This window comes from Strix uralensis, chromosome 1, assembly GCF_047716275.1.
Source record: "Strix uralensis isolate ZFMK-TIS-50842 chromosome 1, bStrUra1, whole genome shotgun sequence".
In the NCBI taxonomy this organism is placed as follows: Eukaryota; Metazoa; Chordata; class Aves; order Strigiformes; family Strigidae; genus Strix; species Strix uralensis.
In genome coordinates this window covers 152,201,299-152,225,453 of record NC_133972.1, presented here as the reverse complement: position 1 = coordinate 152,225,453, position 24,155 = coordinate 152,201,299, and the positions used below count along the sequence as shown (strand labels likewise).

The following is a 24,155-nucleotide window of genomic DNA, read 5'->3' as shown; positions in this document are numbered from 1 at the left end:
CAACTCGTGTCAAGTTGTATTAGAGGCTGCTTCTAGGCTTTATGTTCTGTTAATCTTCTGTATAGAGATTCTGTAGAAGTTAAAATATTTTGTTGTTGGTATAGTTCAGATGTGTGCATGTTTGCTCAGTAACTTCGGCATGATGTAGTGGGTTCTCTCTAGTGGAACTTATGAAACCTAGGTTTGGCAAAATCTAGATCACTTTGGATTTTGGAATTGAGATTAGTTTGTTTAAAAATCCTTTTTAAATTTTTTTTATTAAAAGGAGAGAAGAGAGACAGGCTGTATTGCAGCAGTACTTACTTGCAGTGAGGAGAGATGGGAGCCAGAGCAATAGTGTAGGATCTTACTTTTGGGGAAAACAATTAGATGTATGGTTTTTTCTGTGGTTTTGTTGGTGTGGTTTGGTTTTCTTTGCTGGTTTGTTTTTTTTTTTTTTTTTTTTTTAAGATGAACTTCAGGTTAGGTAATGTTTTGAATAAATATATCTTATCAAGAAATGAGTTCTGGAGTTCTGTTTGAGTCTGGTTTCCTAGGAAACGAAAATACATGTTTCTCTCCCTTTGCTGTCACAGTTTTGCCAATTCAATCCAAACTTGAAAGAGGAGGAGATACCGAAGACATTGAATTCTTGAATTTTTCATAAAAATATGCAGCTGAGAAGAGGGGAGAGAACTTATGATTGCCCCCTTAAGGGATAAGGTTTAATGCAAGCTGAACTTGAGATTGGAATTGATCTAGGCAATGCCTTCAGTTAATGAATCCAGTGATAACGCTATGTGTGGAGCTATTGAAAATAAATTTTCTTAATACGTGAATTGCTGCTTATGTGCATACTGAAACTTGGTTTTTTATTGGTTTTTCTTTGGGGTGGTGGTTTTTTGGGGGTTTTATTTGGTTGGGTTTTTTTATTTATTTATTTCTTCTGCACTTGATATCCTTTTCCTTCCAGTTTTCAATGGTATTTACTAGAGAATCATAGGCACTTTCTTACCAAAATAGGTTGATCAGAATTATCACATCTACATGTGAAGGGTGCAATCTGATTCTGGTCTAACATGGCACAAGAAATGAATGATACCATCCCATGGGATTTTTCTGAAGGGCAGGAAAATAAAAGCTATAGAGGATGTTTTTTTCCCTGACTTCTTAAACTGGATGTAGCCTGCAGTATTTGTTTTCACAGCACTAAAAAAATTCCAGTGATATTTGAAGGGGAGTGGATTTGGCTCCTATCCCTACTGGTTTTAGCACCTTTGTTTGCTGGTATAGAAAATGGAAGAAGGGGGATCTCTTGCAGAAATATTGGAAGAAAATTAAAATCTTATTTGAAGCTGAAATAAGAGGGTAAGAAAAGTGTTCATTTCCTCACTTGTCTTAATGCACATTTAGTCAAAACCCACATAGTTTTGATTCTTAAATCTGATGGCTTGAATTTTTACTTTCCTTCTTGGAAACAGAGCTAAACTCAAGATGCCTAACATGGTGGAAGGAATGTGTGTGTGTAACAAGCTAGCATGTATTTTCTGTCAAGAGGATTTCTGGCTTAGCATACCTTAAATACAACGTATTGTCCATTTTGGACGAGGCTGAGAGTTCTTTTCTGTACTGGCCAATCCTGTTCCTAAAAAGAGATCAAATTTTTTTGCAAGTTTTGGCTGGATAGTGACCAAAAAAAAATGAGAACGAGTTGCTAGACTGTAGAGAGGTTGGAGCTTACCTAGGAAGAGATGGTTGTGGTGGGTGTGGGAGGAGGGGAGAGGAGCAGTGTGTGAATATTGGGAGATACAACAGAGTCTCAGCTGTGTTTCCAGCTCTTAAAGTCTGATACTTACAAGTTGACACTCTTAAGGTGAGGTGTACTGCTGCTTTATAATTGCAGAAAGCCAGTGGAAAATAGTTAAAGTAGCAGGCAGGATAAGGTCACTCTGAGTGATCTGAAGTGTTTTAGTAAGACAGATCTTGTTTTCCAAATCCTAAGTTTTTTACTAGGATTTCCAAGCAGCCTGTCATGGATGACTTCCTAAAACGTGTTGCATGAACCATTGAGCCCCAAATAGTGTGCTTTTTAGAAGCACAGACTACACTTGAGTGGATTACTTACATAGTGCAAAAACATTCATGCAGGTCTTGCTCACTTTGATATCCACAGCACTTAGTAGTTACAGCGCTGCGTTTCTGGGAACAGCTGGTTGTAGTTGGTACGTGTAACATTTCCTGGAGATGAGAGTTCAGAAATTTAAGGGTGAATACTCTGATGTGCAGGGATGTGAAAGTCTCTTATCACTAAGTGGGACAGTTAAGTGAGTTAATACTGGCTCTAAGTGTGGACTTCTGGCTCCATTTCAGTTTTTGGATACCTTCTTCCCCTCTGTGTTCCTCCCCCCACCCCTCCCCCCCACTTCATTACAGAGACTGAGAAAAAGACCCATAATAATGATAAGTTCCTACTGTTAAGAATGCTTTTACTTAACTTCAAACCTTGATTTCTAGCCATTATTTTGTTTTATGCTTACGATGAGGTGGAGGCTGAGAACTGGATGTGTTGAAATTATATGTGCTCCTTCTGTGTTTCCCGAAGGGACTCCATAGCCTCATGTTAGCCTCGGGAGTGGTTTAAGCAGATGAGGTTGTCCTCCTGCCAGAAGGAGCTGTCCTGCCATTCCCTTGCATGGTGGTGAGGTTTGTGTGCCTGTGTGGGTTAGCTGAAACCTAATTTGGGGAGCCTGATTTTTTTTTTTTTAGTCAGATGTACTTGAAAGTTTGGGAATGGGCAGAACTGTCTCCTCTGGCAGCAGTAGGATTTGGTCAGCTTTGCTGCATGTGGTGAGGTACCACCTTTGGGGCTCTGTTTGAGTACCCAGTTAAGTCAGTCTGAAGATTGCTTCCCACCTTACTTCTATACCCTACAAAGTATTGTTTCAAGCCAGGTGGATGCGCTAGTTGTAGACTTAGAAATCCCACCTTGTCCCAAGAAGGCACCTGCAACAGGAATGGAGGCGGGAATTAGGACTGTCCTTTCTGTAGCAGCAAGATGGTAGTCAGGTTTAGTTGTCTTGTCAGTCCATATTGCTGGACTTCAATAAATTACATGAATTTTCAGTAACCTCTTTTGTGTGTGGATAGTAGCTATAGTTTAGTAAACAGAAGGAGATTGTTTTGTACTTCAAGAGTGATAAGTACTTCAGAGAAACTCAAGTTTTCTAACATAGAAGCTGGGGCAGTCACAGTATTTAAGGTCATCATTTTGGTTGTGGGTTTGTTTTTTTTTTAACTACATGGTATTAAAAAATGGTGCCTTTTCCAGATAACTGTTGTTCTTAATGTAGCTACCATTTAAAGCTTTGTACTGAGAGCTGCAAGCTACTGGCCTGTGAATTAAACAAGTATGTCATTCTCTGAAAGAAACGTTCCATGGAGGAACGTACAGTCTTTGATATTAAAGATGTGGCTTTGTGAAGGCCAGCTTTCACCATCAGTTTTGTCCTCCCTTCATTCTAGGCTGTCTTCGGAGTTCTGCATTATGTGCATGAGTGTGTGTGCACATGAACATATATGTATCTATCTTATCGTAGCACTTTGTTCTTTCAAGTGATAGGCTAAAGTTTGAATTTCTGGGTCACAGAAAAATGTGTTTTGGGCAAGTCTTGTTTGGGAAGTGTGGTTAGATAAGTGATAGAGCAGTTCTTGTAGGGAAACTGGTTTTGTTCACTAGTCTGCCAAGCTTGATTGTAAATGTGGTTGCATAGGAGGCACATGAGTTTGCACTGGTGAATCTGAAGAGCAGAAATTCAATTAATAGATAGGATTTTTTTTGTTTTGATATTTGTTTAGTTGATGGTCTCTCTAGCTGATGTTTTAAGTAGCTGATTATTCACTTAAGACCCTTGTCTCCTCTTATAGAGGATCTTATGTCTCTTCTGGATGCTGACATACATTCTGCTCACCCAAGTGTCATTATTGATGCTGATGCTATGTTTTCAGAAGATATTAGTTACTTTGGTTATCCATCCTTTCGGCGCTCATCACTTTCCAGGCTAGGCTCATCCAGAGGTAATTTTGCACCTTTTTTCTTTGTAATAAGTAGTTTGCTGTGGAAAAAGCTAGTGATAGTACACACTGGTGGTTTAGACTCTGATTTAATGTGAAAGTAGACTGTGATATGTTGTCAAATATAGAATAGACAAATAGACTGTTACTCATTATCAAAATTATTAATAAATTCTGAATATTAGCAGGTAAGTTCTGCAAGAAGCTTGATAGTCATGTATTTTAAATCTAATTGTTGATCATTGGTGTTGCAAGGTGTTATAAAATTTTTGCATGTTAAGTTTATCTTAAACTGTAGTGTAAGTACCTACTAATACATAGATTGCATTTACAAATATTTGGCTCAAAAATGAGTAACAATTGATGACATGCAGCATTCTTAATATTTTCTTTTTTCTTTCCTTTTTTTTTTTGTTTTCCCCCCTTTCTTTTGGGTTGCTCTTTGTTCACTGTTCTTCACATTTCCTTAACTGTTTCATGACAAAAGTTACCTTTATGGAATAAGGAATTTTAGATACTAAGGCAGGAGGAGAAATCTAAATTTTACTTTTTGGAAGCATTTTTATAGTTGGATAAGGAGAACTATTGGCAGCTGATAAAACTCCTTGAGCAGTGTTAAGGCATTTCACTTTTTTTTTTTTCCCCCAAAGCATATGACACTTGAGAGATTTATAACAGACCATGCAGCCATTTCCTATCTTTTTGAAGCTGTTGCGCAGATGTCTAGAGTATTTCTAAACTGTTAATCCAACCTCTGCTGTGATTGTTTGTTCAGTACAGTTTTGTTGCCTTTCATGAACATGTTTTAGTATATTAATTGCTGAACACGTAAGTTCCTGTTACAAAATTACTAGTCAGAGGTCAGTGTGATGTTTGCTAGAAAATAAGTACAGTACTTTATGAAATATATCTGTAAGACAAGCTGTCATGTTGGGCTTATGTAAAAACTTTCCCATTTGTCTAATACAGCAAAAGACCCAAGACTTGCCATAATTTGTTGAAACTATGATATAATAATGTGGTCATCTCATACATGTAATTCCAGTTGATTTTTGTGAGCATAAGTGAAATACTTAATAGGTTAAATGCATTATGTGCATGTACGAATTTCAGCATCTGACATAACTCCTTCTAAATTACTCCTTTTTTTTCCTTTCCTAAGGTTATTCTATATAAGACGTTACCACGAATTTTATAATCCTTATTTTCCATGCATAGTTGACTCTTGGAAAGTTAGTTTGATTACCTGATTTAAAAAATTTATCTGCATGAGCGAACTGCAGAGTACTGGCTTTAGACAGTTTGTAGGCCAATTGGAGGGGAAGCATTTTGGTAAGGAACGTTTTCCTACAAGGATCCTTTTTAAAACTTGTCTGACTCTTGAAAAGTTTTCATTTGATCTACTCAAAACAGATACACTTTAATTTATTAAATCCAGTCCTATGGAATATTGCTTTAAACAAAAGGGGTTGGATTATCAAACATGTATACCAGAGCTTTTTTTAATGCTTGCTTTCTTTAACCTTTTCAAATTACTGGGGTTTTTTTTGAAAGTTGTTATGAAACTCTCTATTAAATACTCTTTTTTGGTTTGCATAAAGATAATCTAACAGGCTACATAGACTTAGATTGTTGTTGTTGTTGTTGTTGTTACTACATTGATAAAACAGTACTACAAAACTGCATATTGTACTATAAAACTTTAAATTGCAATGTTGAATGTATTTGGCCTCTTATGATGTAAGTGAAAATGCTTCAGCGTTTTTTTATAGTGCACAAAACTGTAAGAGTTCTTTATTTCTAGTTTATTTTTATGTTTAGTAATTCTAAAGTACATATGCTTGAAAGGGTTAATATATTGAATGTTGCATGTCAGGACTTTATTTTTAATCTGTGTGAGTAGATTTAACTGCTGTTAGTTGCATCCTGAAGGGTCTTTACTAGAGAGTGGCTTACTTTTATCCCACTGGTGTGACCCAATTGCATACCAGTTCTCCTTCTTCCCTTAGAGAGAGACTCTGAGCTGTTGCGTGAACGTGAGTCCGTTTTACGTTTGCGTGAACGAAGGTGGCTTGATGGAGCCTCATTTGATAATGAAAGAGGCTCTACAAGTAAGGAAGGGGAACCAAACCTGGACAAGAAGAATACACCTGTTCAAAGTCCTGTTTCTTTAGGAGAAGACCTGCAGTGGTGGCCAGATAAGGTATGGAAAATTTTTTACTGCTTTATTTGCATGCTGTGCAATAGATTTGTTGATTTTTTCCAAATAAATACTCTGTGTTTCCCTTCTGAATAGCACATCTCAGTTTATGTGAGATAATGTAATAAAGCATATTCTTTACTATGTATTTAGGAATTATAAACAACTAGTTACACCCTTATAGCTGCACTTCTGTCATTTAGTTTTAGTTTTTTTCTGTATGTGTTTTGAAAGCACTGCTGTAGATCATAAGGTTTGGGTTTTTTCTTTTCTTTTTTTCTTTTTTTACTTATGTGCTCAAAGCATTTAATAGACAATAGGAAACTCATGAAACAATTTAAACTATCCTTCATCAAGGAAACTGCTTTTTTGATTAGCATTATTATTCCCAGAGTTACTTTTAATTTGAGTGGATCAGGCTTTTAAGCAACAATGGTGAAAGTTGACATTTATTTGCAGTTGTAATCTGAGTTGACCAATAACTTAAATGAGTATTGGTTGCTCCTTCAGAATCCCTTTGGCTTTGGTTAGCTGGTTTGCTTTGTAACCCTAATTCCATTTTCAAGGCAAGAAGTAATTCCCACATGAGATGCAAGAATAATAGGAACACCAGCTATATGTTGTTAACTGGGTATCTGTAATGATTTTTTTCTGAGTTACGTAGATGCTTGGGGAAATTACTTCAAAAAAGAAAAACCAAACCAAATCCAAATCAACCACACAAAGTAAAAAACTTCCCAGGAATGGAAGTGATAATCTGTGTTTGTTAGACCAAATTTTATGCATTTATCGGTGTCTTTCTAGTGTTCCCATTTCTGTCTGTAGTATCTGTGAGGTTGCTATTTTGATATGTCGCACTTTCTTTTTCTGTTTTTTTCCTTTCAGACTAAATATAGATAGAGAGCTTGAAGGGGGGGGGTGAATTTAGAGGCTTATTTCTGCTTACAGCAGATCACTCTTAGCTGCTATCATCTTCATTTCAAACTGAGAAATGAAGACACCTAAAAAGAATGTTTGTCTAACAGTTGCTCTCCCAACCCTTTATATCTCAAATGTGATTTTATTTTTTGCAGCCAGTAACGTTGAACTTCTGTGTCAGTGAAAATTGGCAGCTTTTGTCCCTCTTGCTTTGTCATAATGGTAGAATGAGAGAGTCATCTAGCTTGGGTAGAGAGAGAAATCAGGGATTATAGCATCCAAGAATAAATGTAGTTTAGATTTGGAATACTAATTTATCTTTATTTCCACTGCTGTGTTTTGGTAACATTATTATGGCCATTATTACTGCTGTGTTTTTTGTTTTTTTGCTACTTGAGGAATGTTTTTGCTGTTAACCCCATTCTTCTCTCTGGCCTTGAAACTTAGTTACTAAATCAGGTTTGTTTGTTGCTTTTTTTTTCCTGGATGGGTTTTTTTGTTGTTTGCAAACTCAGGAGATCCTGCTCTGGGACAATTACTGCAGTTGTTTATTGGACATCTTTTATGGAATTAACTTGCTGTGATATCTAATTGCGTGCTTGTTCAATTTAAATATACTGAATTTCTTCCAAGATATCTGTTTGCATATGTAGTCATATAAACCATAGCTTCCAGTTAAATGACGGTGTCTTACTGGAAAGGCCTTTCATCTTTATCCAAAAGTAGTTACAACTTTTCATCTTGTCCTTCAGCTGAATGTTCATAAGAAATTGGTCTACATCTTTCTTGCTATAGCCTTGCTCTGAAGTTTTGTTGGTGGTATTTTCCAACAGAAATTCTTCAAAGTGAATCCTGAGGGAGATGATTTAGCTGAGAGACCAGTTCAGATGTTTCTTCCATTTTGAAAATTGGAAATGAGATCTTGAAATGTTAATGGAAAAGACAGTAAGCTAGGGGAGAGATTAAAGTAGGGTCAGGAATCGCTACAAAATAATCTTGTTTGCAAGTATTTTTCCTTCATTTTTAATTATTTTGACCTTTAGCATTTGAGACAGAACTATAGTAGTCCATGATGAGGATGGTTAACTTGCATTTATGAGAGGTAGTAAAGTACCAAACTGAGAGGAGAGGATGAAACTTTTGGAAAGCTGATAGTGTTCCCAGATGCATCAGTTTCACCCACAGTCTTGAGACTAATGATGTTGAGACATGTTGTGTAGGTACTGAGTTTTCTCCACCAAATAAGTGAAATCAACTGCTCAAGAATTCAAGTCAATGAATTAATTCTTCTGATAGTTCAAATCTTGTTGGACTGCAGTACTATTAGTCTACACTGCCGTGTATCGACATTGTGCTGTGTGTATCAGAGCCACTCTGTAGTATGGCAAGTATGGCTGGTTTTTGCCTGCTGGACTGTACTTAGGTGCAAGCTGAGCCTTTAGTTTGTTCAAGTAGGTATATTCTGTTTAGCTATTGAGATACTAAGATTTTGTCAACATTCTGCATCATCTTCAGGTATGTAATTTCTCTGGCCTGAAGTCAGAATTTGTAGTGAACACGTAAGTCTCTGGTTACAAAACCAGAGCTGTCCTGTTGGTCGTGCATCTTTGTGCCGTTGGTCTTGTGAATGGCCTCATGGAGGTGTATGTAGCATGCATTTAGATCACAACTGCTAATATTTTGATGGAAGGAAGAGAAAAATTTTGAATGGCAGGCCTTTCTAGTGTTGAGCTTATGGTATAAAGCTGTTTGTTTATAAAAAGTTGTAAAACTTATTAGCAAGATTAAAAGTCATAATGATACTGTCTTGGAGCAAAAATTAATTGCTTTCCAAACTTGGAGGCATTAGGCCAGATAACTTCTAAAGATTCATTTATGCTGATGAAGTAGAGATGCATCTCATTAGACTCCAGTAGGTTCTGATGACAGTTCTTTCTCAGAATATGTAATATTTATATGATGGCAAGTATTAATCATGACACAGATTAGCATTCCTGCTACTTCTATGCTGTGTTGGTAGATGCCCTCCAGAGCAAAAGAATTCTCTTATGATTTAGCTAATTCTAGATTTTGTTATCAGGGTATAAAGGGTAATTGCTTGAGATTGCTTCTGTCCCTTTCTGCTGCCTTCTTTCTCTTCTTTCTCAAAATATTGGTAAACCTTTTGAGCTATTGGTAGGAGATGTGCTGAATCCCGTGTTAAAGGACACACACCTTCTGAAATGTACACTTCTGGGCATGAAAATAGTAAAAAAAATTGTGTGAACCCAGATTTATGAAACTAAAAATGTTTCCATTTGTAAACTTCTGTAGCTGAAAGGAAAGTCTCTTAATTTAGAGGACAGATAAATGTACTGAATGGTGGGCTTTTTTTAGCGATCTAACAGAGTTTGGTTTCCCATCAGATGGTTGAATTGCTTGAATGTGGTATATTGTAATCTAAGAAAGGCAGCTAAAGATATTGGTCTGGGAGATTACTACAGAGAAGACTAATTATCATGTACCTCTCTCTCACATTTGTAGCTGTAGAAGACAGCATTTGATTTTATACTAGTTTAAGTTGTGGTTTTGGTTTTTAAAAGCTGTATTCTCCCTTAAGTTGAAGGGAACTTTTAGTTGTTACCAGTAAAGAAGTTTAGAAAGAACGTGATTGTCCTATAGCTGTACTTGCTAAGGAGCAGCGAATGGATGGGCCTTACAAAAGTAAATGTTTTGTGAAATCACTCAGATTCACAGGTCTCTAGTTTGAGATTCTGATCCTGGGGGAACAGGAACTTGGAAAAAGTGAAATTGTAATTGTTTCGTAGTTGCTGCACCATTGATAGACAACCAAATCTAAGAGGGGAGAAAACAGGCCTGTGAGATTTGGGTAAGGTACAGGATGAAGCAATTGAGCAAAGTGGTACTATCTAAGTAGTAGAAAGATGCCATATGAGTTTTGGTGAAATGTTAAAAAGGAAAAAATCACAGGGGGGAGGGGGGAATAACCCATAATTAGAAGCTTTTCCAGCACATCAGGTCATAATGATGCATTAACGTGACATGTGGCATGCTGATTTTTTTTAAAAAAACTTGATCTTGTTTGCAGTTATTTACCTTCAGAAGTGAAAGATAAGAATTATTTAATTGATGAGGCAGTGAATTTGGTAATTGATTTCTCAGGTAGTTGCTAGATGTCTTCATGAGTATACTTAGGAACGGAATAATAGAATTGTGTTGCTTTTTTGTTCATCTCAAGAAGCCAGAATTTTAGAGGAAAACTGTTTTTTAAATGTCAGAAGTCAAGAGATCTTCCCATCTTTAATTCTATGAGCAGCATTGTGTTCTTAAAATATTGTGGAAGCTCTTAATAAACTGTCGAGGTTAATTGTCCTGTATATGTTATTGCTAAACTTCAGGAAAATAATATCTGTCTCTTTCTTCCTCACTTCACTCTGTCAGAAGCAATAATGCTTGTGTGTGTGTGTGTTTGAGGGCATGCTGAGCTTGAGACAAGCTGTATATACCTTTATTTTCAAGTTCAACATTCATGGAAACTCTGAAAAAAGCCAACAGTAACAAGTTTGGTTTTTTGCATTTATGTATTTTTATACATATATATATTTGTAATATTGCTGTCTTAGACTTTGTATTTCTGTATTTGTAGGATGGAACAAAGTTTATTTCTATCGGAGCTCTGTATTCTGAGCTCGTGGCTGTTAGCAGTAAAGGAGAACTCTATCAGTGGAAGTGGAGTGAATCAGAGCCTTACAGAAATGCACAGGTACTGTACATTTTCAAATGCTTACCTTCAGAATGATTTATATGCTTTGAATATCTAAAATATTTTTTTGTTTGTTTCCAAAGAATCCTTCACTACATCATCCACGAGCCATGTTCTTGGGATTAACCAATGAAAAGATAGTGCTCCTTTCTGCAAATAGTATTAGAGCAACTGTTGCCACTGAAAATAACAAGGTATGAGATGTGTGCTGGTTGCTGAATTTGGCAAAGCTATTACTTTCAGTTACTTGCAGTATATTATAGAGAAGTTGATTCTTCAGCTTCATCAGTAGTAGAAAGTACTTAATTCTTTTGTTCATTCCACTACTTTTCGTCTACACAGATGTAAAAAACAAAACAGAAACCCATCTGGTGTTTTGTAAAAATGCAAACAGGTAAAAAAAATCTGGCAGACTTACAGCTGAAACATTGAAAAGATACCTGTTTTACCTGATTATCTGAAATACTTGACTTTAGGAAAGAAAAGGTGGTAGGGGATAAAATCCCAAAGGGAATCATTGTTTGTGTTCTGTTTTGTGGTGTGGTTTGGTTTGTTTTTTTTTTATTCTCCTTTCAAAACCAGTAAATATTACATTAAAGGTGCAACTAAAGTGCAACTTTTCTTTCCTTTTTTTTCCCCCTACCTTCTCTGTTCCTTTTTTCTTCCTTAGGTTGCTACGTGGGTAGATGAAACTTTAAGCTCTGTAGCTTCGAAATTAGAACATACTGCACAGACATACTCGGAGCTTCAGGGTGAACGGATTGTTTCTTTACATTGTTGTGCTCTTTATACGTGTGCTCAACTAGAGAACAACTTGTATTGGTGGTAAGTAAATACTGTGTTTATGTACAACAGTGTAGAGCCACTGGATGTCTTCTCATCCTTGGCTCTGAGAAGCATTGCAAAACTACCGAACCACAGTTGTTCTGAGTTCTGCAACTTTGCACTTGACCTTAGGTTCCCTTTTAAAAGTATATTTATTCTCCTCTTTAATGCCTAAAGCTTTTGAATCCAATTATAACATCTTTAAGAGAATAAGGTTATTCTTTTAGGAGATATGTATAAATGCTTTAGCATTCAGATCTATCAGTACTACACAATATCAGAGAATAACCTTCTTTATACCTTTCAAGCCTTTCTCAGATTATAAATATGGAACAAACTTACTCACATATGAGGTCCGCATTCTTCTGTCAGATTCTGTTAGAAAATTTAGTCTGTTTGTTTGTGGTCCAAATCATAAAGAAGGGCGAAATAACATCAGATGCTCCCTCTGAAGCTTGTTTTTAAGATACAACACTTTTAAACACTGTAAAATATGAAATGTTAATTAAAATATTTTAACTGATTAAGAAGCCTATGTTTAAAAAAAAAAAAAAAAACCCAAACAAAAAAGGCAAAACCCACAAACCTTCAAAAATAACACTCCCAGTAAAGCTCAGAAATGAATTTCTAATTTGAGTGAATTCATTGAATATTGCTACTACATTGTCAGTATGCATTAGTTTTGTCGGTGTGTCAGGTGTTGTTGCTCAAGTAGCTTTTAGGCATGGACGAGTTAAATGCTGGGTGATGAGTCGGAAATCAGAGCATTGAAAACTGATTCTGTGAAACAACTTTCTCATTAAATTCTATATAACTCTCTGGAAAATATTTAAGTAGAATTGTAGCTAGGCTTGTAAACTTAAACACAGATGTATTTTATTCTAACTTCTAGTCCTAAATCTCAAAATTACAGTGCTCTGGTTCTTGGCCCTTTTGTTACGTTATGACTGACATACCTTACTTAGAGTAATGACTTCTAGTATAGAAACTAATAAGCCATAATATTGGAGATACCTAACTACTAGTACCTGCCATCTTTACTGCTTTCAGAATAATATATAAAATATATAAAAAGACTTATTAGTATTTATAGGTAATCTTTGAAAGCAATTTTTTTATTAACCAACATGTCCTTTCTGAGAGGGCAGGGGTAGTGATTTTAATCAGACGGATGTAGACAGAAGGTTCTGTTACTATTGCTGTCCTTAGTTACAATGGTCTGTGGTACACTAGACAGGATTTCAGTTTCCAGTGTTGCACAGGACTGATGCATTTCATGTTTTACTTAATGTGAATATAGAAAAAGCTGTCATTTCTACAGTACTTGGAGATTTTGGAGAAGGCAGCACAAAGACTTGTATGTTTGATTATGACTGCATTAAGCAGAAGTATTAAACTATTCAAAGTTATAAACAAAACAGTTCTTTCATAGCCTTTTTAAAAATAATACGCATTTTTCCACAGGGGTGTAGTTCCTTTCAGCCAAAGGAAGAAAATGCTAGAAAAGGCCAGAGCAAAAAATAAAAAGCCGAAGTCTAGTGCTGGTATCTCCTCTATGCCAAACATAACTGTTGGAACCCAGGCAAGTGCAACTGTCACAAGTGACACACAAGTGACGTTTTTACAGTGCTATGTGATGAGCTTACAGCCTGCTCTTAAAAAAACCCCCACAAATTAGGTTCTACTATGCACAAAAGTTGTATCAATAATATGGAATTAAAATAGTATGTTTTAATTATATCATTGTAAATCGATGTGTTAGCATTGTTACTGTTTTACATGTATGGTTATTGCTGCAAACATGGAGGAACAAGCTGTACTCGTACAAAGTACTTCTGTTTTAATTTACCTACTGTTTCTGTATTTTGAGAGAAAGTAAGTATAGAAATGTGATTCTCAGTAAAGCATATATCTTTGTAAATGATTTGACATTTAAGCACCAGAAATATTAAGAGTCTGGGTTTTACTTATCTATGCAGTGGAATAGGCCTTTGGTTTGAAGCCTTTAGCAAAAACGTTAATAGCTGATACAGAGGTGTAGGATTCTCTTTGTGATTAATATTAGAACAAGCATGAGACTAAACAACTCCAGTGGTTCCAAATCCATTCTAATCAACTCTGGGATGAGTCTTTGTTATTAGATGAGTTGTTTGTTTTGTGGTTGAGCATCTAAATACTATATATTAAAACAGTTGCATTGCTAAAGCTGTTGCTTTCAGCTGTGAATTGCACAACAGCTTCTTTTTTCCTAGCAAAGTGCATAGTACATCATGCTGACTTTCCTCTTCATCTAGTTCCATAAGTTTTCTTTTCTTCTGACTACTACATATGTCATCAAGAAAATGCATGCGTATATGATTTCCCTTGGTATAATCCTTGGTTCTCATAGAAATAAATATTTCTATCTCTAGGTGTGTTTAAGAAACAACCCCCTCTATCATGCTGGAGCAGTTGCTTTTTCAATCAGTGCTGGAATTCCTAAAGTGGGTGTGTTAATGGAATCTGTTTGGAACATGAATGACAGCTGTCGATTTCAGCTTCGGTCACCTGAGAGCTTGAAAAACATGGAGAAAGCTAGCAAAACTACTGAGGCAAAGTAGGTGTTGAGAACACACACACATACACACAGAATATTTGTTTGATATTCTCTGGAATTGGTGATTGATTAAAAATTGAAGGAAGGTCAGGTTTTTGTCAGTTTGAACTCTTGCCTTCTTTATAAGATTCTAGCTTTCTAATAAACTCTGCTAAATAGACAAAAATGCTCACTGCAGGAAAGGAGTCTCAGTTGTGTGAAACCACTATGGAAATGTGAAATGCAGAAGGAATATTAAAGGAAGACTTTCCTGCAGTGTTTCATAAAGTTTCAAAGATTTTATATTTGAGTAACAAAGTGGTTTTGTTCTGGAACTAACTGTTTTCAGGCCCTTATTCATGTCATTGAGACACCTGTTTCAGCCCCTCCATAGTTTGAAAAAAAAAAAAAAAAAATCATTGGGTTGTTAGTTGCCATTTAAATGTTTCTTAAAACAGGTTTAAACTATTTCAAGAAAAGTTTGAAAAAGTTTAGTTGTGGAGTTTCAGGTTACTGTATAAAGCTACCAATTCTTCCTGTCTTTAAAAGAAGCACATCTAAGGATGTGTATTTTCTGTAATATTTTGTCTATGCACGGTTAATGTTATAATGCTAATCCCTGATTAAGCAGCGTAGCACCATTCCCAACATCAGATGTATAGACTTGTCAGTTAGGATGGTTGGTCGCAAGTATGGAGTTATTTCATTAAAGTATTATTAAAGCAACATGGCTGGGACACACTGACACCTTGTCCGTTGTCACAGAAAAGACTTCACCTTTTTCTTTCTTCATTCTAAGTAACACCTTTTTTTCTAGACCTGAAAGCAAGCAGGAACCAGTGAAAACTGAGATGGGTCCTCCGCCATCCCCAGCTTCCACTTGTAGTGATGCATCTTCAATAGCAAGCAGTGCATCAATGCCATATAGTAAGTGATCTGTAGCTCATAGTATCATAAAATATTTGTGTAGATAAGAAGTTTTCATAAATGTAGTTCTACAAAGTTTCCGTACTAATTTCAGAATCCTTATGAACTTCAATATATGTAAAGGCTTTTGTAATAGACTTTAGATAATCAGTGAATTGCCAGTGCTAAATGTATTGGTATAAGCAGTGACTACTTGATGTTAGGTATATCTAAGCAAGCATAACAGTTCTCAGAATCAAAACTATCTTTCAGGAGATGATCAAGAGGAAATCTGAAGTTAAAAGTTGTCTATGTTTAATTGCAATGTGATTGTGAGTTTCTTTATAGCCCAGAAATTGAACTTGTTTTGGAAAAATTCCTTTTAAGACTAAGCTGTTTTTGCACAGCTTGCCTCGCAGGTGAACTTCAGTGCATAAAGCAGTAGTTCGTCATCTATTACATAAAATGTCTAAAATTAGACATTCTTTACTAACATACAAAAACAGTGAGAGAAGTTCTATAGTACAAGTTGTACTTAAAAACCTAAAAGGCTGCACTAGAATTCATGTAACTGACCTCTTAAGCATTTTTTCTCCATTTAAATACATACATTTATAAAGGGTTAATTGCAATGTCATCATTTGAAGAATTCTTCTCTCCGCTCCTGTTTCTTCTAATTGTTCACATACTGCAGTTTTAAGAAGCACTCACCTAGAGAATCAGATGGCCTTATTTAGTGACTAAGAATCTTGTATGCTCCAATCTGCATTAATTTTACTAGTAAAGTCTTTGCTACTGATTTCTTCACTTTTTCAGTTCTTTCAACTGTAATTTTTCACTAACCATAACTTTGGGATTTTGAACTGGTGTTTCTAAACAGTTAGTTTAGAAGTTCTCTGCTTCTTACTTTAAATATGTTGATAATATTAATTATACTATATACTCAATTCAGGACATTAAATGTTCTTGTCAGTGTTAATTTAGCCATGTTACCTATTTAAATTTGATCCAGAGTGTACTACAGTTACCGTGCAGATAATGTCTTTGCGGCAAATCTAACTATACTGCAATTGCTGTTAGACCAAATAGCTATTTTCTATCTCATTTGCTACTCTTCTAGATGTTTACAAAAAAATCCATTCGTAGTGGACAAGCAGACTTTTTGTAAGGGTGATGTAAAGCACTGTAGCAGGGCTGAATGAAGGGTCTTACAGCGTCAGCCCTTTTACTTACAGCATGAATATCAGCCCTGCCGAAACTATTTCTTGTGTTCTAATTATTTTGCTTAAATGTCCTTAAAAATGCATTGTTTATCAGATAGGCTTTATTAGTGCTAATTTCATAGAAAAACATGAAAGTGGCATGGTATACTGTTAGGTAGCTCTGACTTTTAAAGTCAGATTCCTGTTAATTTCTTGTTAATTTTTAGATTTGACTGTTGATAATCTCTTTGCAGGGAAAGGTTTGGTGTTTACTGGGCGTGGTATTTTGATGCTTTGATTAAATACTTCAAGTCTTGTTTTTTGTTAATAACTTTTTTGTCTCAGAGCGACGACGATCTACTCCTGCCCCAAAAGAGGAGGAGAAAGTGAATGAAGAACAGTGGTCTCTGAGGGAAGTTGTGTTTGTGGAAGATGTTAAGAATGTTCCTGTTGGCAAGGTTTGTCTAAAATACACTCTCCCACCATCTTTGGGGAGGGAGAAAAAAAAAAAAATTCCTTTAGATAAGCTAACTGTTAAAAGAATCATAGTTTTGGGGATGCTTGAGAATGTTTCTGACTAGTATGACTTCTGTTGCATTTTTAGTTGTCCATAACCAAATTATAGTAATAGACCGAATGTGTTGTGAATAAAATGTGATGAATCTTAAAAAATAACATTCTAGTGAACCACAGTATTAAGAAAAGCAGATGTGGTTTTATCCAAAAGATTATTTTTGGTGACTTGAGCAATAGCTCCCACCTGTCCAGTGAGATTGTGGAGGTACATGTGTTGTGACTGACTTCTACATACACATCAGCTGAACATTTGGGTGAATCTCATGTTGTGGCAATCAAAGAACAGAAATGTTTTGATTAGAAATGACGGGCTTCATTAATATGACTATAAAGTTAGTTCATTTATCACTTCAGAAAATCTGTTTGTTTGGTCCTTGTAATTTTTTATTTTCTCTCCAGTAAACCTTTGCTCTAAGAGTGCTTTAGAGGAAAAAAATCCATTTTTCCTTTGGCATTGTTGTGTGATGTTAGGATGGATTAGGTCATCTAGACAGTTCTGTGCTTTGCTTTTCAAAAATAAAAGCAACAAGAAAGCCAGTAAAGGTTTTCCACAAAATGAAAAGGTTGGATTGCTTTCTACTAGGTTCATAGAAGATCCAAAAGGAAAAAAAAAAAGGTATCAGGAGAGGAAATAACTGTCCAATAGAAGACAGTTGGATTTAGTCAGTTATTTCACTTGCATCCCTAATGGATTTACTTGTGCAGGAGTAGAAGATTTGCCTTGAGCAGTATTTTTGAAAGGAGGAAGCCCACAATGAATTTTCATTATCAAGTTTAGGTAATTTCTGCAAACGGAAATATGGGGCAACTTAATTCATTGAAACAGTTCAGTTTCTGTAAATGAGGTTTTGCGATCTAGTTGAATTTGCTGAAACCATTGTTTGCCTCGCATACCAGCTTTGGGAAAGCCCCTGTTGTCCTTATCTGTCTTTCCTGGTTTAGATCCTAAGATTTTTCAGGATAGAGACTGTTTTACTATTTTTATACACAGTTGTAAAGATGTCTGTCTTTTGTGCGTTGTGTCAAGAACAACTACTATAATAAATATAGAAGAGCTTGAATTTTTGTATGTTGATATTTTCACTGAAGTGCTAAAACCCATAAGTGGGCTGTCTTCTGAATAGAGTTACTGGTGCTGAGTCTGTATCAGTTGTTTATGGCAAAGATGCTTTTTTTCTTCATAAAGCATTCTGTCATTTTCCAGTGATGTATATGGTCATTCATTTTTTTCCTTTTACAGTTTTGTAACACTTTAGAGTTTATATTGAATCCAGCAGACAAAACCGTAAAAATTTTTTGCCTAGTGGTGTCCATGTTAAAGACAGAAATACAGTTTATGTCCTGTTATATGTTCTGCTTGTAATTTGGATCAGTTGTGTGATTGTATGAAAAAGGCTTGGAGGCACCTGGATCTGCAGAACGGTTACTCTTTGCATGGTTCTTCTGCTTGCTTCAGAATAGCTAATGCTGTTCATTGTGAAACAGTAATGTTTGTAATTTACCTGCTCATGAACTGAATTAAGCACAAAGAGGATTTGAATTCTGAACAATCTGTCTGGTCTGTGCGTAAATAACTCTGAAAGTGTACAGAGGGTTCAGACTGCAAAAACATAAATCATACAAGTTTGGGCTCTTAAGACTTCATGGGTTAAGAAGTCCTACCCTTTTAGAGTCCACCCAGATACACCTTCATCTGGTCTTCCATGACTGATGTTCTAAAAAGTCACATCTTCGATGTGTTGGTACAGATGACCTCAGTGGCATGTGCATCCTGCATGAGAATATACTATTCCTGTGTAACCTAGGAATTTGTTACCTTTGGTGTTTCAGAAAATTGGAAAGGCTTTGAAGCACTGTTTTGAGTTTTAAGTACTTGATGTTACAAAGCATGGCGTCAGTAGAGCAACACTTAGCTTCTCTCAAAGTGCTGTCATCGAGTAAAATACATGGTCGATGAGCATGTGAATATTGGGATATCTTTGAGAAATACACACTGGTAATTTGGTGGATGTTTTTTGAGCACAACATGAAGTCACTTGCATTAAACTAATTGATCTGTGAGGCCAAAAATCTTACCTCATATAATGATTCAGATCTGAAGTAGTAAGAGGAACAAAAAAATGGTTTCTGTCCTTTTGCCTGCAAGAGCATCTGAAATTTTGAACATTTACATTCTTTTTTTATTCTAAAGTGAATAAAGTGTGATAGCCATGAGCTACTGTCAAAATGTCTGCCACCTTTTAAAAGTACTTAGATAAATCTTTGGTTTACACCTCCCAAAAAATATTAATCAATAAGGCTTCAGGAGGTGGAATTTAGAGATAGGAAAGCAGTTCAGATTTACTGATGCTCAGCCTGTGTTCCTGAAGTAATTTTGTTTCTGGAAAATTTGTGTTCCTGTACTTTTGGATGTACACAACAACTTTGTGATATCTCAAAAAAGTGCTTGGTTAAAATCCTTCCGAGGCCACTGTTGTGTTCTGTTTGTAGAACAGTGGGCAGGTACATGGTATCAAGTTCTAACATCCTGTTTCTCTCTGGGCTCTTACTGATCTTGATATAGTAACAGCCCTCCCCAGAGTGCTAAGATCCAAGATCATTGCTTGTGATTATTCTGATACCAGTAGGTCATACAACCAGTTTTTTACACACTGCTTCATAAATGTGGGTTGCGTATGGTGCCAAAGCAACAAATGACCAGAGAGTGTGGTGAGACCACAAAAGATTCTTAAGTTGGGGCAGTCTTGAAAGAAATGAAGAAAGCAGAAGTTTGCTGGATATACTCTTGGGTTTAGTGATCTTTCTCCTTGGAATATATTATCTTTCAATCTCACTTCAATTTAAATCCTTTATGAGTTTGCAACAAAACTAAGCCTTCATTCCTCCAAGTCCATCATTAGATGGAGGAGATAATGATTATAAGATTATTCACCTAATGGAAGACTGATGGAATGAAAAGCCTGGCACTTGTCTCTTCTGTTGTCTTCATTGATGAGAAATCTGATGAGTCTTCTTTCAGTGTAGTTTAGAAGGGATGGGGACTGAAATAAGCCTTTGTTACTGCTCACTGATATTGGAGGAATAAAAGCTGGTTTTGTCCATCCCACGCACTTTGGGATATTGTACTTACCCACGTTTGCAACTGGATCTCCTCTTCTGGAACCACTATTAGAACAAAAGGGTAGGGAATGTTGGTTGGAGCTGCTTTTTCTTCTTTGGCAGCTGTGGTTTGTTTTGGTCTGAGGCTTTCCATTGGCAGTGTCCAAGGCTTACCCAGACTGCTTCTGTTCATCAAAGTTATCCTCAATCAGGTGACACTTCTGTGTATTACCCGTTCTGCACTTTTCATGCCCAGAAAATTTACCAAGTCCTAGGGATTTTGTGAAACATAAGTTTGGATTGAGTAGTTTGTTCTTTAACTTGTACTTTGTATTGTATTATTTTAGTCAGTCACTTGAACTTTTTATTTTTTCTTTGATTCCTGTCTGAGATTGAAGCCTTCCAATGAGAAGAATAGATTGGAAGAGCTCAGGCTGGATATAGTCCCAGAAGAGTTACCTAATCCCTATTAGAAATCTCATTTTAATCCTTCGAAGTTGAATATTTTAAAAATTGTGTCAGTATTTTTTTGGATGTACTCATTCTACTTTGAGAGTAGAGATAGAAGCCTTTTCTGTGATGTTAAAATTTCTTCCATTCCAACAAAGAGATTAGATAAGAAATAAAAAATGTATTTTCCCTGGTCTGCTGCTGCTGTGTCTTGAGAGGGAATATGGTGATTCTGGAAAGGGAAAGATTCTACAGATTACCAGTGGATCCAAACAGCTTCTGAAAGTGCTGGAAGTCAGCTTTGTTATTTTTAGAGGCTACTCAGCCTATCATTAATGTGACTTTTAAGTGAACAACTGTAAGACGAAACAGGGGAGGAGAAGCAGGGTTCAGGATAGGCCTCCACTTCCTTTTGAAGAAGGGACTTCAGTTGAATGTTTTCTGCCAATCAGTGTGCTCTGGCATTGTGGTTTAAAGGAGTGTGGCAATGGGTTGATCGTAATAAGGGTAAAGGAGATAACAATTATGTTCATCTTTATATGTGTTCATATATGTATATATATGTATACATATACATATGTATATATGTATATATGCATCTGTGTATATATATGTATATGTAGTTCTGTAAAATGCTTGTTTCTAATTGATGAAATTTTTGCATTAGCAATATGAACAGTGTAAGTGCATTAGTTCTGTAAGCTAAAGAATCTAAGTCCTTTAAGCTCTTGCATTTTATTTTTGTTAATGCATTTTTCAATGAATTCGGACTTACATGATTTCAGTTAAAGAAGAATGTTGATGTTGCTTATTTATCTTGTTTACTGCCAGCCCATTATACCACATCTCTGCTTTTGAGCTTTTTATGTACAATTGCTATCAAGTGTTTCACTCAGGCTCCTAGTTGCTTGCTACATGAATGGGTAGTTTTATCTTCTTTCTGTGTGACAGCCAATAGCCATAGTAGTAGCTGTTTAGTAAGAACTGCATTTTAGTTACCCTTTGAAGAGGTGAATTTCTTCTCAACCAAATCTTAATAAACATATTTTCTGGTTTTCAAAGAGACATGATTTTCTTCTTGAACTGCAAAATGGGAAAATACTTGGCTTGTGGACTCTGAAAGAGTCACCATAGAGTTCCAGCACTCTAAAAACTGTCAGAATTTCTTTGAACATATGAAAAGTGATGCAAGTGAAAAGTGATGTAGATTATAACACTAAGAGCAGCCAGAAAGCATGCAGAAGAAAACTTTTAGTTATGGAGATAGGATATGTTAAATATTTGGGGATTGTGCCTTTTCTTAAGGTGTGTTTCTTCACCCCATTCCCCCGATTATAAATTTGAAACTTCATAAACAAGTTTTCATATGCCCTGCTAGATGTTGACCATTCAGAATCTTCTGTTTTCAGAAGCAGCCCAAATTTACAAGGCTTTTGTAGCAACATTTAGTTACTAAAAATACAAATTTCTACATGTCGAACTAGAAGCTGTGGTCTGAACCACTGGCATGTAATTTCAGGCTTACAAGTTAGTCTGATTACCTTAAACACATCTAAATGTACCTTGATGATTTTTTTTAACCATTGATTTTAGTCTAGAATGTTCTCTTGCAAGTCTCAATAGAAATTTGTCTCTAGATCAGAGTTAATGTTTGTGAGTGCTGACTGGAAAAGGGGAAACATAACCCCCATTTTTCAAAAGGGAAAAAAAGAAGACCCAGGGAACTACAGGCCAGTCAGTCTCACATCTGTGCCCGGGCAAAATCATTGAGCAGATCCTCCTGGAAACTATGCTATGGCAAATAAGGACGTGACTGGTGACAGCCAACACAGCTTCACTTAGGGCAAATCGTGCCTGATTAATTTGGTGGCCTTCTACTATGGGGTTACAGCGTTGGTGGATAAAGGTAGAGCAACTGACGTCATCTTCCTGGACTTGTGCAAAGCATTTGACACTGTCCCAGACAACATCCTTGTCTCTAAATTGGAGAGACGTGGATTTGATGGATGGGCTACTCGGTGGATAAGGAATTGGCTGGATGGTCACACTCAAAGTTTTGCAGTCAACAGCTCGATGTCCAAGCAGAGAGCAGTGATGAGTGGCGTTCCTCAGGAGTTGGTATTGGGGCCAGCGCTGTTTAACATCTTTGGCAACCTGGACAGTGGGATTCAGTGCACCCTCAGCAAGTTTGCCAGTGACACCAAGCTGTGTGGTGCGGTCAACACGCTGGAGGGAAGGGATGTGCCATCCAGAGGGACCTGGACAGGCTTGAGAGGTGGGACCAGGCAAACCTCATGAAATTCAACAAGGCCAAGTGCAAGGTCCTGCGCGGGGGTCAGGGCAATCCCAAGCACAAATAGAGGCTGGACAACAAGTGCATTCAGAGCAGCCCTATGGAGAAGGACTTGGGGGTGTTTGTGGATGGAAAACTGAATATGAGCCAGCAATATGCGCTCAGAGCCCAGAAAGCCAACTGTATCCTGGGCTGCATCAAGAGACTTGTGATCAGCAGGTCAAGGGTGGTGATTCTCCCCCTCTACTTTGCTCTAGTGAGACTCCATTGGGAGTACGGTGTCCAGGTCTGGGGCCCCCAACATAAGAAGGACATGGACCTGCTCAAGCGGGTCCAGAGGAGGCCACAAAGATGATCAGGGGGCTGGAGCACCTCCCCTGTGAGGACAGGCTGAGAGAGTTGGGGTTGTTCAGTCTGGAGAAGAGAAGGCTCTGGGGAGACCTTATCGGCCTTCCAGTACTTAAAGGGGGCTGCAGGAAAGATGGGGAGGGACTATCAGGCAGTGTAGTGGTAGGAGGAGGGATAACAATTTTAAACTGAAAGAGGGTCAATTTAGATTAGATATAAGGAAGAAATTCTTTCCTGTGAAGGTGGTAAGGCACTGGAACAGATTGCCCAGAGAAGCTGTGGCTGCCCCCTCCCTGGCAGTGCTCAAGGCCAGGTTGGACGGGGCTTTGAGCAACCTGGTCTGGTGGAAGGTGTCCCTGCCCATGGCAGGGGGGGTGGAACTAGGTGGTCTTTAAGGTCCCTTCCAACCCAAATCATTCTATCATTCTACGATAGTCTTTTGACTAGGTCTGAATTTTGAAATTTTGGAGTAGTATTCTTAGAGCCATTGGTGATGCTCTACTACTAGAACTAGGAACTCTGCTACTAGAGTGTTGTATCAGCATATGGGGAGCAAGTGCTCTGACTCTATCCATAATAAGTTTTGTTATAAAAAAATGCTAATACTTCTGTATTTGTCAATATATAATTTTCTCTAGCATGCTTGATAGGCTGCACCTAGGTAGATAAATTGTGAGAAAACATGGAAATACCTGGATTTTTATTACCAACATCATCTTGAAAATTCGAGAGATGGTTTTTATTGTCAGGGACATTTTAGATAAAGTTGATTACGTGTAGATCTTTAATATTGCTTTGTAAGCACATTCTGTGTAGAAGCTACTGAGAAATTATGGCCTAATCAAGATTCATGGTTGCTTATATCTAGTTTCGATCAGGACTGAGAACATATTGGGATCTTATTTCTGCTCAAAATTAAAACATTGTCTGTACTTCCGCCTGCCCCATGT

At 36.8% G+C, this 24,155-nt stretch overlaps 1 protein-coding gene across 14 annotated transcripts in view; it reads left to right on the top strand.

The window, feature by feature from the left end:
• UBR5 (ubiquitin protein ligase E3 component n-recognin 5) overlaps positions 1-24,155 on the top strand; it is a 90,327-nt gene that overhangs the window by 29,571 nt on the left and 36,601 nt on the right. For 11 of the 14 annotated variants that reach the window (XM_074885924.1, XM_074885836.1, XM_074885883.1 and 8 more), the window contains 9 exons: positions 3,904-4,053; positions 6,042-6,253; positions 10,815-10,931; positions 11,015-11,125; positions 11,602-11,756; positions 13,221-13,338; positions 14,168-14,352; positions 15,149-15,258; positions 16,785-16,897. In XM_074885924.1, the coding sequence (XP_074742025.1) occupies positions 3,904-4,053; positions 6,042-6,253; positions 10,815-10,931; positions 11,015-11,125; positions 11,602-11,756; positions 13,221-13,338; positions 14,168-14,352; positions 15,149-15,258; positions 16,785-16,897 (1,271 nt within the window). The remainder of the gene's footprint in view (positions 1-3,903; positions 4,054-6,041; positions 6,254-10,814; positions 10,932-11,014; positions 11,126-11,601; positions 11,757-13,220; positions 13,339-14,167; positions 14,353-15,148; positions 15,259-16,784; positions 16,898-24,155) is intronic. The other 3 variants (XM_074885857.1, XM_074885908.1, XM_074885934.1) reach the window with 2 other exon arrangements.